This window comes from Molothrus aeneus, chromosome 6 (assembly GCF_037042795.1).
Source record: "Molothrus aeneus isolate 106 chromosome 6, BPBGC_Maene_1.0, whole genome shotgun sequence".
NCBI classification, from domain to species: Eukaryota; Metazoa; Chordata; class Aves; order Passeriformes; family Icteridae; genus Molothrus; species Molothrus aeneus.
In genome coordinates this window covers 11,410,289-11,424,566 of record NC_089651.1, presented here as the reverse complement: position 1 = coordinate 11,424,566, position 14,278 = coordinate 11,410,289, and the positions used below count along the sequence as shown (strand labels likewise).

The 14,278-nt window shown below is 40.4% G+C and overlaps 1 protein-coding gene across 4 annotated transcripts in view; it reads right to left on the bottom strand.

Annotated features, from left to right (window-relative positions):
* Positions 1-253: 253 nt before the first annotated feature.
* DENND5A (DENN domain containing 5A) overlaps positions 254-14,278 on the bottom strand; it is a 62,577-nt gene continuing 48,552 nt past the window's right edge. For all 4 annotated transcript variants that reach the window (XM_066553010.1, XM_066553012.1, XM_066553011.1 and 1 more), the window contains 10 exons: positions 13,013-13,097; positions 11,908-12,036; positions 9,524-9,645; positions 7,541-7,686; positions 6,793-6,911; positions 5,480-5,661; positions 4,595-4,677; positions 3,284-3,407; positions 2,274-2,442; positions 254-2,051 (listed from right to left, as the gene is read on the bottom strand). In XM_066553010.1, coding sequence (XP_066409107.1) covers positions 1,868-2,051; positions 2,274-2,442; positions 3,284-3,407; positions 4,595-4,677; positions 5,480-5,661; positions 6,793-6,911; positions 7,541-7,686; positions 9,524-9,645; positions 11,908-12,036; positions 13,013-13,097 — 1,343 coding nt within the window. In that variant the 3' untranslated portion in view covers positions 254-1,867. The remainder of the gene's footprint in view (positions 2,052-2,273; positions 2,443-3,283; positions 3,408-4,594; positions 4,678-5,479; positions 5,662-6,792; positions 6,912-7,540; positions 7,687-9,523; positions 9,646-11,907; positions 12,037-13,012; positions 13,098-14,278) is intronic.

Sequence of the window (14,278 nt, the reverse complement as noted above, 5' to 3'; positions counted from 1 at the left end):
ATATACGAAATTCTTAGAATGCAGTAAAACTTTTTTTTTTATTTTTGCCCTTCCAAAGCGGGAAGAAAAACAAAAAACAACAAAAGAAAAACCACCAACAAAACCAACCCTGCACACACAGAATGCTCCTGTGAAATGCTCCTGTAAGCTGTGAAAGAATTTGCACCCACCCCATGTGAGGAGTGGCTCAGACATTGCCCTCACATCTTACTAATGCTACTGTGAAATCAAAGAAGAATCTTGCTCTGATAAGTAGTGACAAAGGAACTTCTCAGTTTAATAATGAAATAAATAGGACAAAATTAAAAATAGTCAAAAATTTAATACATGTGCTATACTCATAAATTATGGAAATAAAACTATCACAAGATGTGACTAAGCTGTAGGTAAAGTAAAAGTGCTACAACATTGTATGAACCAAAAAACTTGGACTCTGCTTCTCCAAAGAGAGACAGTACTGAGATAAGTTTATACAGTGGAGACCTCTTAAATACACAGCCCTGAACTTCTGTACAGTAATTTGTGATGCTGATAAATCAGCCTGTTCTTAAGTCACATATTCATTTCAAAGAGATTTTTATCAGAAGATTCAAATGAACAGAGATGCCTTTAGGCATTTGCCAAGTTCCAGATCTCCAATAAATTAAGCTTTCAAAATATTTGTGTTTCATAGCAGAAATGGCCTAAACTTTCTTTGCTAAAAACAAAAGCATCCCAAATGAAGCAGACTGCGACAATGGGATCCAAGACATATGCACTCAAAAGGAAAAGAAAAAACCTTAATATCACTGTCCTTTCAGAAACATTAAGAAATCCTTATACTTGTTAGTAAGGTATACTGTTATTACTTCAGATGGGGCATAAAGATTTTTATTTAGTCATCTGGCATCTGGGGAACTCATGTTCCTCTTTATTAGCAGTTAAGAGAATTACCAGCAGCAACCATATACCAAGCTTCAAAAGGCTGGTTTAAATGGAAATGTTCTTGTGTTATGAACAATTATTCCAGGTTTTTCATTTAAGTGGGCTACACTGTAAATTCTGAATTGCAACATAATATAGCCAGCTGTATCATAGAAGATTTTTTTTTTAAAGACAAACTTACAAAACACAATGATAGGTTAAATAAATAAAAAACATCAGTTAAAAAACAGACTTAATTTCTTCTTCTGTGCAATTACGTACCAATATGAAAAATATTACTTTGATCTCTGGACATTTCACGGTTCAGTCTCCTGGATTTCACTAAAAATAATACTGACAACAAAAATAAAGGAAAAAAAATAATTGTTGACAAATCAGTGCTTTGGAGCTATTAAAAGCACAGATCAGATCTGTAGTTCCCTTGCAGCAGAACATGACCCAACACCTTAAAAATCAAACATTGGTAATAATGTTAATATATAAAATATTAGTTTAAAAACTATAGAATGACCTTCTCAGCAGAAATGGAGTGTATACACTGGGGTCTATGACATACAGCATATCTGAAGGCAAGTTCACAGAATGCTGAAAGGCTCACTGCACATTTTCTATGGCAAGGAAATACTGCAGCTTTAAAATAAGCTGCACAATACTCATCTCTATCTCTTTCACATGAAAGTGTGTAAAAAGCAAATCAGCAAATAAACTCTAAAATAGATTTATACCAAAATCCTCTTTTTTACATTGAGTTTACAGCTTCTATCCATTTGCCTGTACTATTTCTGGAGTTTCCTTCAAGAAAAGTCAAAGTTGCATTTCTGGGCCATGAACAAGTTCACGATACAATGTACTGGCAAGACAGAACTTTTGCATACTAACGAGATTCACTCCTTGTTGCTTTTTGTTGTCTTTGTAAAGACAGTTTTTCCTGTGGGACAGGAGGTCAGATGTCGATTCCTTTGACCAGAGATGCCTCCAGGGTGATGTTGAACTCCTGCAAGGTCTGCAGCACCCGAATCAAAGAATTCACCAGCGTGTGATCCTTAATCAGGGCTATGTCCTCATACATCTGGGCTGTAATGGGGCAGTCTGCAAGCAGGGCGATCCAGTGGTGCAAAAGGTGGTCTCTGACAAGGGGCCAGTGGGCAGTTTGGGAATAAAAATAAAGCCAAGTTAATTTCACATCTGCACAGACATCATTTTTATTCTTTGCTTTTAAGCAGACCTACCGTGCTCTCCCCTTCTCTTTATGAGACAGGGAGTGAGGAGTAACTGCCCCGAGTGCAACATCTTTTTCATTTCATTAAAATATCAGTAACATCAACAATTATAAAGAAGTTTTTTTGTACCTGGCTCCAAGACACACCAGCATTTGAAACTTGCCATCCTTCCCAATGTTCCTGGGGGTGTTGTTGATAGCAGTGATAAAGCGACAGAAATTCCTGGCCCTCATCTGCCAGTTCTCTTCTGGGACCATCTCGTTCTGCTCAAGGGTCTCATAGTATGTTTGTGCTTTTTCTTAAAAGAATGGTGGGAGATAATGAAGTTTCATCAGTGCATTTAGGAGAGAGTTAAAACTGAAAGGCCTAGGATCAAAGCTCATCCATGAATTTCCCAAATCATTACTTTTAGGCACTATTTGTTTCTGTTTGATTCAGTCCTGTGTTCCCCCTGTAAAAAACTGGGATTCCATTTCCTTCCCTCTGAACAATGCTAAAGAAGTTCACCTATCTATTGAATTTGAGTGCAGTAAAATGATAGTGTAAGGGGAACGGCAATGTTAAAGTAGCTACTCAAAATATAGAAACATTATTAAAAATAATTCCTTTTTAAAAATGTGTTGGTGAACTCAATTGATTTATTTAACTTTGTGTCAAGGGATCTAGACTATTGTGTGAAAAATGGATGCTTATAACCCCTTTATTACAATGTCCAGTACATACAACAGCACTAGATCCATCTGCTGTGCTCTGAAAGACAACTCAACCTCTTACAAGTGTGATTTCTTGCTTTCACTGTGCTCAATTAACAACAAGGTTACCCCATGTCAATTCACCACCCTATGTGTACCTCTGTTTGTTTTACACTGTAACTGTAAGGAAGTTTGTTTTACACTCTAACTGCCAGAAGGACAAAGCCCAGTTGCTGCATGAAGTACAGAGTCAGCTTTGGCAGAAGACAGAGACTCTCTCTCACAGCAGGATGAGCAGGTAGGAGCCCTCATGGGCACTCAGCTGCTGAGATGCCTCCAAGAAGTCTGCTCTTCACACCAGCTGAGACACAACAGCAGTGATAAGGAACACAGCTGGATGTGCTTCAAAGACACAAACAGGCTCTGGGATGTCATCCTCCCACTCACCTAGAAAGTCCCAAATGAAGACGTTCTTGAAGAGTCTTGGTGATTTAAATCCGTGCTGGAACACTTGCTCCAGAGCTGAAACAAGTCCACTTTCTCCACACAGCAGCAGGGTCAGGCTGCCTCTCTGCCAGCACACACAGAAAGCACACACACTCATCACCTCACCTTGGGACTCTGGGACACAAGTGTCCCATTAAATTTTTAAATAAACAAATGCCTAAAGTTGAAGTCTGCTGTCAAACAGTGACCCTGAACAGGATGGCTCAGTTCTCACAAGTCCTGAGCATTCAAAAATGGATTGACTTCTCCAAGAATGAGGCTGAGGAAAGCTTTGTCAGGGCCTCATCATCATCATCAAACAAAGCCTCAAACAGGCCAATATAATGAGCAGGTTTTACCTATAATAATCATCACTAAAGAAAATTATGAAAATATTTTCCTCTTTTAAGTAACAGATCACAGACCCAGTGTAGCATGTGCCCCTTACCAACAAAAATATTTAATGCTCAGTAAAAAACAAAGTCCTGCTTCAGCACATGATGGTAAATTCTATTCTGCAAAAGCAGTGCATGACCACTTGAGATTATTATCAATGTGGTCACTGACTAGAATTACACTGGATATGAATCTGTCATACCATAATGAATTTAGAAGTCAGGTGTTACAGGAATGTAAAAAAACCCTGACTGTCAAGAGCCATCCATCCAGATCCAGCACTGCTCTACATCTCTCTGGCTCACAAGGGCTGGACAGGGGTATGGTACTCAGGTTTGTTTCAGAAAAATCACTGCTGTGTCAGCTGATCACACGTGTAATGCAAAAGAGTCTTGAAGAGCACTTCTGCTTCACTTTCTTGGGGGATGTGGGTGTTTTAGGGGTGGCCTTTGTTTCTTCCCCTTTTTTTAAAATGGCCCATGGATTTTCATGTTTTAAGTAGCAAGGATAATGCAAAACAGACATTAAAAGCCTACTTAGAACTCAATGCAGATGTAAAATGCCAGTTAATTCAGAACAAACTAAACAGTAGGCAGTGTTCTTGAGAGTGTATGGGTAGAATCCTTGGTAGGATTTGACTAACAGCACAGTTCCCAATACCAGAATGTTAACATTCAATTTAACAAAATGCTCCAGTTAGCAGCAAAACACAGGTATTTGAGGTTGTACTATCTCAGTATCTCATTTTTGCTGCATTTCAGGAATTCTCAAGCACATGGCTGTTCATTCAGTTTGGTTACTTCTGCTATATATCCTCTCATGTTTACTAATCAGAGTTTTAGGACAGGAGTGCCATTACAGACAACAACCCCTCACCTCCTTCTCTGGCTTGTGGAAATGCTTGACAATACCATTCACAGCTTCACCAATAGCTTCTTGTATCTGACCAGTATTTAACTCTGCAAAACACAAAAATATATCCAGTTACAGCTTCAGAAATTGTACCTTGTGTGTGAGGGTTATGGCACAGCACAAAGCACAGCAGAGGAGCACAAACCAATATAATTCATTCTGTTAAGGAAACAGTGCTGGGCTGTGGGTAATGGAAACCCAGCTCTACTTTTATTTATTGTTGAGGAGGTAGGAATGGAGATGGTTTGGTTTTATATTTAAGTTAACACAGTGGTGTTTCAAAACACCAACAGTGGAAAGGGTTTTTACACATTATGTGAATGGTCAGACCAGGACCCAAAGCTAAGAAAAGGAGCAGTGCTTTGTTTAGGACTGACAAATCTGGGCATCCTGGAAATAATTCCTGTGATAGTTTTGCTGCAAACCCAAGTATGGCTGGGAACAAAGTAACCACCTGATTTATCAGGAATAAGACAACCACAGAACACTGACCTCAAGAGCAAACAAAGAGAAGTCTGTGAATAGAAACCACTAGCAAGATTCTTCACCCACAATGGACAGAGAAAGGGCAGCAAATTTCTACATTCCTCCATAGCATTCATTCCATAGGTGAAGGACAATACAAAAGACACCCCTGGACCAGGAGCACAGACACACGTGACACCCTTTCAGATTTCAAAAGTTAAGTAGACAGAACAGGATGCCCAGGATTGTAATTTGGAAGTTAGCTGGAGTTCAAGCAGGACACTGGGCTGAGTTTCACAGGTCCTCCCCAAACTCCAGTTGTGTTTGCAAGCCCTCAGGTGATGATGTAGAAGAGGACAAGACAGGACAAGGCCCAGCACTCACTTGGCTTATTGTTTGGTGAGATAGTGACAAATCTCCTGATCATGCTTGGAGACTGCTGCAGGGGAGGGGTCCGGCACTGGCGCTCATCAGCCTCCGTGTGGGAAGTCAGCAGCTCTCCCACCAGGATTCTCTCTAAGCTGCCATCATCCATTCCCTTCCCAAGCCACCTTCCACAGGGAAACCTAACAACACCAGGGAGATAAATGGATCAATCCAAATTCAATTCCATGCCAAAGACTTTCAGCTGCAGTTGCCTAAAGCCCAAATCCTGCTAGCATAGTTATCAGAAAGACTTCATTCACCCAGGACCAAGTAATAAAGTCTTGGCTTTGGCTTTTGCCAGCACAGGCAGCAAAAGTTTGTGCTGAGTGTTGCAGTAGATGATCCACCCACCAAGCAGATTTTGCCTGAGTCCCACATGTAACATGATTTGAGGAAAAATGGGTAAAAGGGGAAATCCTACTACATCCCATAAAAAAAGGGTGAAGAAATACACTGAATATACTACATATCAAGCCAGCTGTAAAAAACCCCACAGCCCAAACAGATGCTTAAATGCCAGAACACCAGTACTTCTACTGAATTGGGATATTAAATCAGACACACATGCTCATTTGCTCATTATCACTTTTTCTGAACCAATGTTGATGGCAGTTTAATCAGCTTAACTGGAAAACTGAACAGCATCCAAAAAGAGAATCTTCCCTCTCCATTTAATTACAAATGAACTGGCATGGAGAGCTGAGTGGACTTACCCACCAATTTGACATCAACATGAGCCTAACAGTTTCCCTAAACAAAGGACAGGGCATCAAACTATGCTGTATCTAACACAAATAAATTGAATTCTCATTGTAAGTTTCATTCCTTTACTTTTCCCCATGTAAACACAGGTTTCTAACACTCATAAGGCCTTGTATTCCAGCTTGTGTCCAAAGGTGTCTCTGTAACACCTGGAGTACCAAGACCTAATACAAAATACCACCTATATTTGGTAAGCAGCAAGCTCTGACTTGCTGTTTCTTCCTTGGGCTCAAGGCAGATTATTTCTAAGCTGCACAACAGTCAACTCATCCTCTCCACCAACAGTCTGATATGAGTCATGAGCATCTGCAAACTGCAAACCCTGTTTGAATTCAGAAGAACCAGGATTTGTTTAATGCCAGAAGCCAAACAATCTTTCTGTGCCTTCAGGTCAAGGCAACTGTAGACACAGAGTCCCAGGAGATCAGACCTTTCTAATCAAACAAGCCCTGCTGTGCCAGCTCCCTGCAGGAATTCTACTTCACATGAAATGTCAGGATGATACTTACTTGTAAGTATGCCCTGTTATTTCATTTCTGACCATAACATATTCCACAAGCCACTTGGCATACAGCCCCGAATTATCATGTCCTATTTGCACTGTGGTCAGTTTTCCCAGGTTCTGGCACTGCAAATTAAACAAAGAGTTTGTCAGAGGAAACTGAAAGAGAAAGAAGCATGTTGGGGGAATAAACTATTAGGGAACGTGCTCAGACAGAGACTCAGCAATGTGGTTCCTGTTTCTGACTGCATGGTTAGTTCTGGGCTTTTTAGTGGTAGGCTGCTTTACTTGGTTTTGTTTGCTTGTTTTGTTAAATACTGTTTTGGTCTGCACAGAGCACGTCAGCTGAACTAGATTTTTCAATTCAATTTTACCCAATGAACACAACACACATGCAAAATCAGAGCAGAATCACTTCTTTGTTTTCCAACAGAAGAGGATATGACACCTCCCACAGTTGTAACATAAAGACAGCCTTGTCTATCCCTTGCACTAAGGAATTGTCAGTCATTTTGCTCTGCATGTTATTAAATATAGGTTAAATGTGCTATGCAAAGGCACAAACTATCTGTGACTAACCACAAAGATATTCCACATTCATTCCACAGGTGAAGAACAATACAAAAAACACCACTGGACCAGGAGCACAGACACATCTGCCACCCTTTCAGATTTCAAGGTGGTACAGCAAGGGAAGAATTTGAAACTGAACAAACAGAACACTCCAACCAGGTTTTGTATCAAGTAACACAAACCTCAAAAGTCATTTCTAATATATTCCTGGGAATCTGCAGGACTCCTGTTTCACCCAGTTCTCCCGAAATGCAGATCCAAGGATTGGCTGTGAACATTGAGCCACCGAGTTTCTTGCTGGGAACAATCAAGATATGGTAGGGTATCACTGCAAACACAAAAGAAAGAACACTTCAGAAATGAAGAAGAATAATTATGTAACCTCTTTTTAATCAAGAGAGGAGCAAAAGATAAGTCATAAAACAACACTGCAGCACCATGAAATTACAAGAACATCAGAGATCCCAGTTAATCATGCTGACACACACTAAGCACTGACTGACAATGGGGAAGTGTACACATACACAGCAGCCACTAAGAAGCAGAGCTGACAGCAGAACAGTGTCAAGTGAAGAAAGAAATTTGGATGGAATAATGCCTTCTTATGAGTGTAATCCCTTTTTATTTACCAACTTCACAACATGGCACAAAGACTTACTTATCCTCAGCTTAGTGACAAGGAAGTAAAGACATGATATTCCTGTACCCAGGAGTGCACAGCAGCTCAGGACACTGTACAACTCCCCCAGGTCCCACTCAGGCACTAACTGCAGCCTTTCTTCACAGGCATGGATGGCAGCAGCATTCACTGCCACGGCTGAACAAATCCAGCGAAAATACAGCATAATGCTGCACATTTCTCTCTGCCATGTCACTCTTAGTTATGCTAACGTTAGGACTTATCAATCTCTCAAAAGAACAAGCAATTTTTCCCCTTCTAAATAGCACCACACATAGCTCAAGTGCTTTCTGGACCCCTGGTTGACCTGTGAGTAATTCCATGCAGTATCACCTGAGCTGCAGTCCCCCTCTGACCCTCGAGGCATGTGCTCTTCTACCACCCAGCATCTGCCCAGCCCTCTGTTAGCCAACCTTTTTTAATAAAACCCAATTCTCTGAATGGTCACTGTGTTTCTTGGCTTTCTGCCCTTCTTTCATAGTGCCTAAGCAGATTACAGTCAGGGCTTTTCAGATGAGGCATTTAATGCATTTCTCCCTCAGCATCTCCTGAGCTGTCAGTGCCCTCGAGAAAGCATTTGGTGGTTGGATCTTCTTAAAAGCCCAATGCTCACAGCATTTAAGAATGAATTAAAATGTTTCCCTTTTTATTTTCTGTGCTGATAGTCCTAAAGTAAGTGACAGTTTAACTGCATCCAGCAGACCAGATTTTCACATTATCCAGAACTTGCCTGCAAGATCAAAAGCTGTTTTGCTTGGATGTCTGTTTGCTTTGTCTTTCATACACACAAGTGTGAATCACAACACACCACCAAGGGTAGCCCTTTCACATATCCCACCCCCAATTTCATAAGCCTTGCTAAAGTCTTTCCTTATTTTGCCTTCCCAGTGATGTCCTGTGGCAGCAGGCACACAGATCTTTGAGAACTCTGTAACACAGTTAAGTGTTATAGTTATCAACATAGCTTAAAAGTTTCTCTAGGGTATCTTTTTAACAACTAGAAGAAAAAAAAATGCTGACAAGTTCTGATGCAACCCTCAACGGGCATTTCATTGTCACCCCAAACCCACAGAGAGGCATGCAGCAAAGTAGCCTGAGCACAAAAAAGGAAAAAAGGAAAGGTTTGTTTTCTTTTAATTAAGAAAGCATTAATATTCTTGATAGTGAACACCCCATACTATTATTATTACTTATTATTTAGTATCATGCAATGAAGCCCACCACAAAAACTTCAGCTGAGAACTCACCCCCAACTAAAATTATTAGGGCTATGTACCTCACTAAGTTAGAAACAAAAGTGACAGGGACAGAAACTCCTGCCCACCAGAGAACATCATGGAAACAGCAATACAGCACACACAGCTGGATCCCAGGGAAAAAAAGGAGAACAATTACATTAGGGCATGTTGCTCAGAGCTATTTAGAATTTTGGACAAGGACTCAACCAAATCTAGAAATCAGAGCTGCAGGGAAAGCAAATACTTACAGATTGTTGTGAAAACATTGGTAAAGCAGAAGTAATCCACAGCATTGAATGACAGGAGATGATACAGGAATTGCTCCTTCTCATCATCGCAGCGGAGGAACGCGTAACGCTTGTAGAGTTTCCTGACAAAGCAAAACACATAATCTGTCACAGCAACAAGATGCTTCCAGTGAAATGTTTTCTACTGTGCACATTTATTAGGTACACTATGAATAATGGGCAAGCCATTACAAATGAGAAGTGATACAAGTGATACTGGGAGAGCCAAGAGTTTACAGCGTGCCGAGATACGCTGAGTCTCTGCAAAGCTGACATCTCCAAAGTGAATCAGTCCAGCTCTCGTTATCTTCCACCTCTCAAATGTAACATTTGGTTTAAGGGTCTTCTCCCATCCAAAAACACCCCAAGATGGAAAAAGGAATTTTGCACTTTCTTGAAAAATATTTTGACTTCTTTAAACCATGTAAAATGACAGAACTGAAGTGAAGAGAGTTTTCCTAAGTTACTTCTGAGCAGAGGGTGCCATGGGAGAGCTTTCCAGCACATGATGTATGACAGACTGTTCTCAAAGGACATAAAACAAAAACTGGGGCTATCTGCTTGTATTTGGCTATAGGTGATCACCCAGGGCCTACAACAACCTGCACATTGATCCAGTGAATAGTTCAGTGTTGATATACACAGCTCCTGACATAACCAAGATGATAGGCATACAAAGGTGGCAACCAAGAAATAATACAAGTGTTGGGCATAATCATAAAAGAAGAGCATGCCAAAATATATCAAAATCCAACTGATGCTGCAGGAATATCTAAACTCTCCAGAATGCAGGAATTAGGTACCAGAAATGCTGACCCAGCTGTGGACAGGTTGTTCCTGCCAGGAGGGCATCCTGACAACTCCCCTCAATTTCAGGTATCAATTTACAAAAAAGTCAGCAAGTCACAAGACAGAAACTTGCAAAACAAATCAATGATTGTCAACAAACAGGCATGTTCTCAGTCACATAACAAACCTGACACTAGAGACTGACAGGAAATGTTCAATGAAAACAAAGAGACCGAGCCTTAAATTAACCTGACCTGCCTGCAGCCACAAGAGTGGCAAAGCCACAAAAGTCTCACAAAAGGTGGCCATGTCTGTGTTTCATTTGCACAATCTGAATCACATGTTTGACAGCCTGTCAGGGTATGGGCTGTCCTGTCTCTTCAAAGGATAAGGTTTCTCTGTTTCCCTGGGCACACAAAGATCTCAGGACATGTGATTTTTCCCTGTTCCCTTGGCAGACTAGAAAAAAACCAAACGTAACATTTTCCTTATATTTGTTAACAAATGTCAAGTAAAGAGAATGGGATAATTAAAACACCTAACAGCTGCTTCAAAAGGAACAACACAATCTTGTTAACTGTAAAATGGCAGAAGTTGCACCATTACTTTTAGTACCTCACTGAACTCAGCACTGTTTCCTCTAAGAACAAGTGGGGCACACTTTCAAACCACACTGCCTACAACAGCTCTCTAAGTAGGATATGTAAATATGCAGCACAAAGCACACAGGATTACAGAGAATTGATGTCATCCTGTACAAGTTGCTCCTTTGTTTGTCATTTTCATTTTCAACATACTTTTGCTGCAGTCTCCCTCTGTTCCAGAGAATCAGAATCTGCCTGACAGATGAAGAGAACACTGGCCAGTGTTAAGAGGTTTTTTCCTTCTCTTTTGTGGGGGTCCATGGAGTTTAGTGGTGTGTGGAAAGTCCTCTCACAGCACATGCTCTGCATGGGACAAGCACTGCTAAATTTAACCTGATCCGAACTGTTGACTTCACTGGAGAGGCTTAATCTTAATTTGGACATACAGGCAGATTTATTAGCTGTCCTCTCTCCATCCTTCAGCTTTTCCTTATTCACTAAGGCCACAGCTTCATCAGAAAGTCCAACACAATACAAGACAAGGCAAATCTCAAATTATTAGCTGTTGGGGTTCAGGGGGATTGGAGAAGAAATTCCTTGGAAGATGGGGAGTGGAAGGAGAGGAAAGGAAGAGCAGACAGCATAGGTTAAGCTGTGCCCAGACAGAAGTCTTCAATTAAAGTTCATGACAATTACTATGGCTTTAATTTCCACACAGTAAACACTGTGTGTGATTATTATGAAAGCAAATCATCTTATGTTGCTGAGCAGGCTATAAATGTGAAAACACATGTCAAGAACCCCAGCACCGAACCCTAATTCCCAAGCAGCTGACACACTTGGAAGGCCAGTTTGTTCCATGCCTTCTGCACACTGCTAAGCAGATGCAAAAATAGGAATACCTGGATTTTTGAACCTAAACAATTACATAGAATTTTTTTTTAAAGCTTTGCCCAAGATAACCCATCTTACTTTGTGAGTTCATGATCTGAAAGCAACTGTTTCAGATGCCTGGAGAGCAGCTTCTTTTCCATAGAGAGGCGAACCCAGGCTCTGGCCTTGCCAACATCTGTTTTGATCTCACTTATGTTCTGGATATGCCTGGAATAAAACAAAAAGACATGCTTGGTACTGTCAAAGCATGACAGCTCTTTTGAACCAAGCTCAGCTGAAGTTTTCCAAAGAACACAAAATATCAGGTAAATTATAGGAAAAAGAAACATAATCACCTTAATATTCAGCACAATAAAAAAATCCCTGCAATCTAGCTCAAAGAGAAAAAGAGCCTGAAAAGGAAATATCTGCAATGCAGTGCCCTATTTACAAAATTCTAAACCAGGCCCATTGTCTCACATGATTTAGGACTCATTCTGGACCTTATCACTGCAATATTTATGGCTGAATGCTTTGGAAAATTAAACACTGTCTTTGCATGCTCAGTAGAAGCTTTTCTTGCACACAAGACACAAATGGTATATTTTAAAAAGGCAGGCAAATCCTCAATTCACTCTTCGCTACTGAAAAAAAATGGATGCTGTAAGGAAAAAGAAGGAAAAGACAATTCCTGTCAAGGTTGTTTCAGAAGTTCTGCATATTGCTTTTTCAGTGTACTGAAAAGAAGGGACTGGGCAGAAGTTGTAGTTTTATTCACACTACAATACTGAATGTTAGATAAACCCATTCTTTAGATCAAACCAGTTCTTTGAACTGCATTCTTCCCTGAGAAGCAAAAGTGGTCTCAGAACTCTGCAACCAACTCAGCAATGACTGGGAAAACACAAGCACTACACCCACACCTCTGTGGAAATAAACCAATACACAAAATGTTAAAACTATGAAAACCTTGTCATGGTATTTCCCTAAGTTAATAGCTCAGACAATATAAAAGCTCCTCAGTACAGAACCTGCTTCTGTAAAGGTCAATGAAAACACTGAACTATTTACTTTAAAACAGCTCAACAAGTTCCTTCCCCACAGCCCCTCCTGATGCACGAAACACAGGATGGTGCACAGCAGACACAGAAACAAGTGTGCAAATCTCAGGGGGTTTCTGGGTTGTTTAACAGCTCAAACTCACCTCATATCCTGGATGAGAGAGATTCTGAGAGGTGACATAGCTGGGCTTGTATCAGACTTTCGTCTTTCTGAATCAAGAAGTATTCCTAGATTGAGAAGAAAACAATTTCTTGTTAGGAGAAATCCATCTAAAGATTCTAAAATCAATATTAAGAAGGTGAATTAACCCCAATTTACGCTCTTGTACTGCTGGTGACTGTGAAGGTACTGGGGTGTATTTCCACTCCAAATTACAAGAAAATCAAATAATGCTACACAGATGGTTCTACAGATCAGCACACACTGAGCACCAGCCCATTACTGAGTGCAGGTTCAGCTGGAATTGCTATGACATTAAATGGCTTAAGACATATAGTAATCAAGTATTATTTTCTAAAGATTGCCCTGCTTTCTTGCTGTGCAGTGACCCTGAGTGGCACTACTGACACCAGAGAAAAGTGTTAAATATGTTGTACTCAGTACACCACACATCCTGTGCCACTGAGCTATTACTTTGCACACTCCTGTAGCACCACCACTTTTTAAATATCACATTTTGGGGTTTTCAAGCAATATTATTACTCTTAACTTTCAAATTACACTCCAGAATGAAGTTCTATGTTGAATACAGTCCCTGCTCTCAAACCCAAGTTAGAAAGCAAGGAACTGATTGTGACTTATTCTGATACACAAAACCACTATGAATTAAGGGACACTGAGAAGACCATAAAATTTCCAAATCTATAGTTCTGATTGCTTACAGGATCTTGTGCACGTTACTAATGAATGCTCAAATCTTTGCTTATAGCAGCTTTAAATAAAAAATAAAAGGCTCCCACTGCCTCCCCCAACCTATTGCTCTCTCCAAATTTATATCCTATGCCCACACCTGACACAAGAAGTAATGTTTACAAATTACATTAACAATCCTAGAAACATATTAGTAGTGGATCTTATGCACAATATTGCTTCTACTACAACAGTTCAACCAACAAAAAATAAAAATGTTTCTTCAGTTGAAGTTTTTAACAGTAAGCCTCCTGTTCAGTTGTTTTTCAAGCCATAATGTAGAACTTCAGGGTGTAGAGCACAATTCCCTGTGCTTACACTGTTTTCCACCCTGACCCATAAGATCATTTGCTCTGCAGCCATGCAGGGCCTGTGTGTCTCATGGAGGATGATGTACCAGAGCAACCCATTTCAAAGCCTATCTCTGAAGCATCAGCTATTTCTGGGTTCCTGACTACCATGGTAGTCAGATCCCAGACCCAAACAAGTGGGCACAATA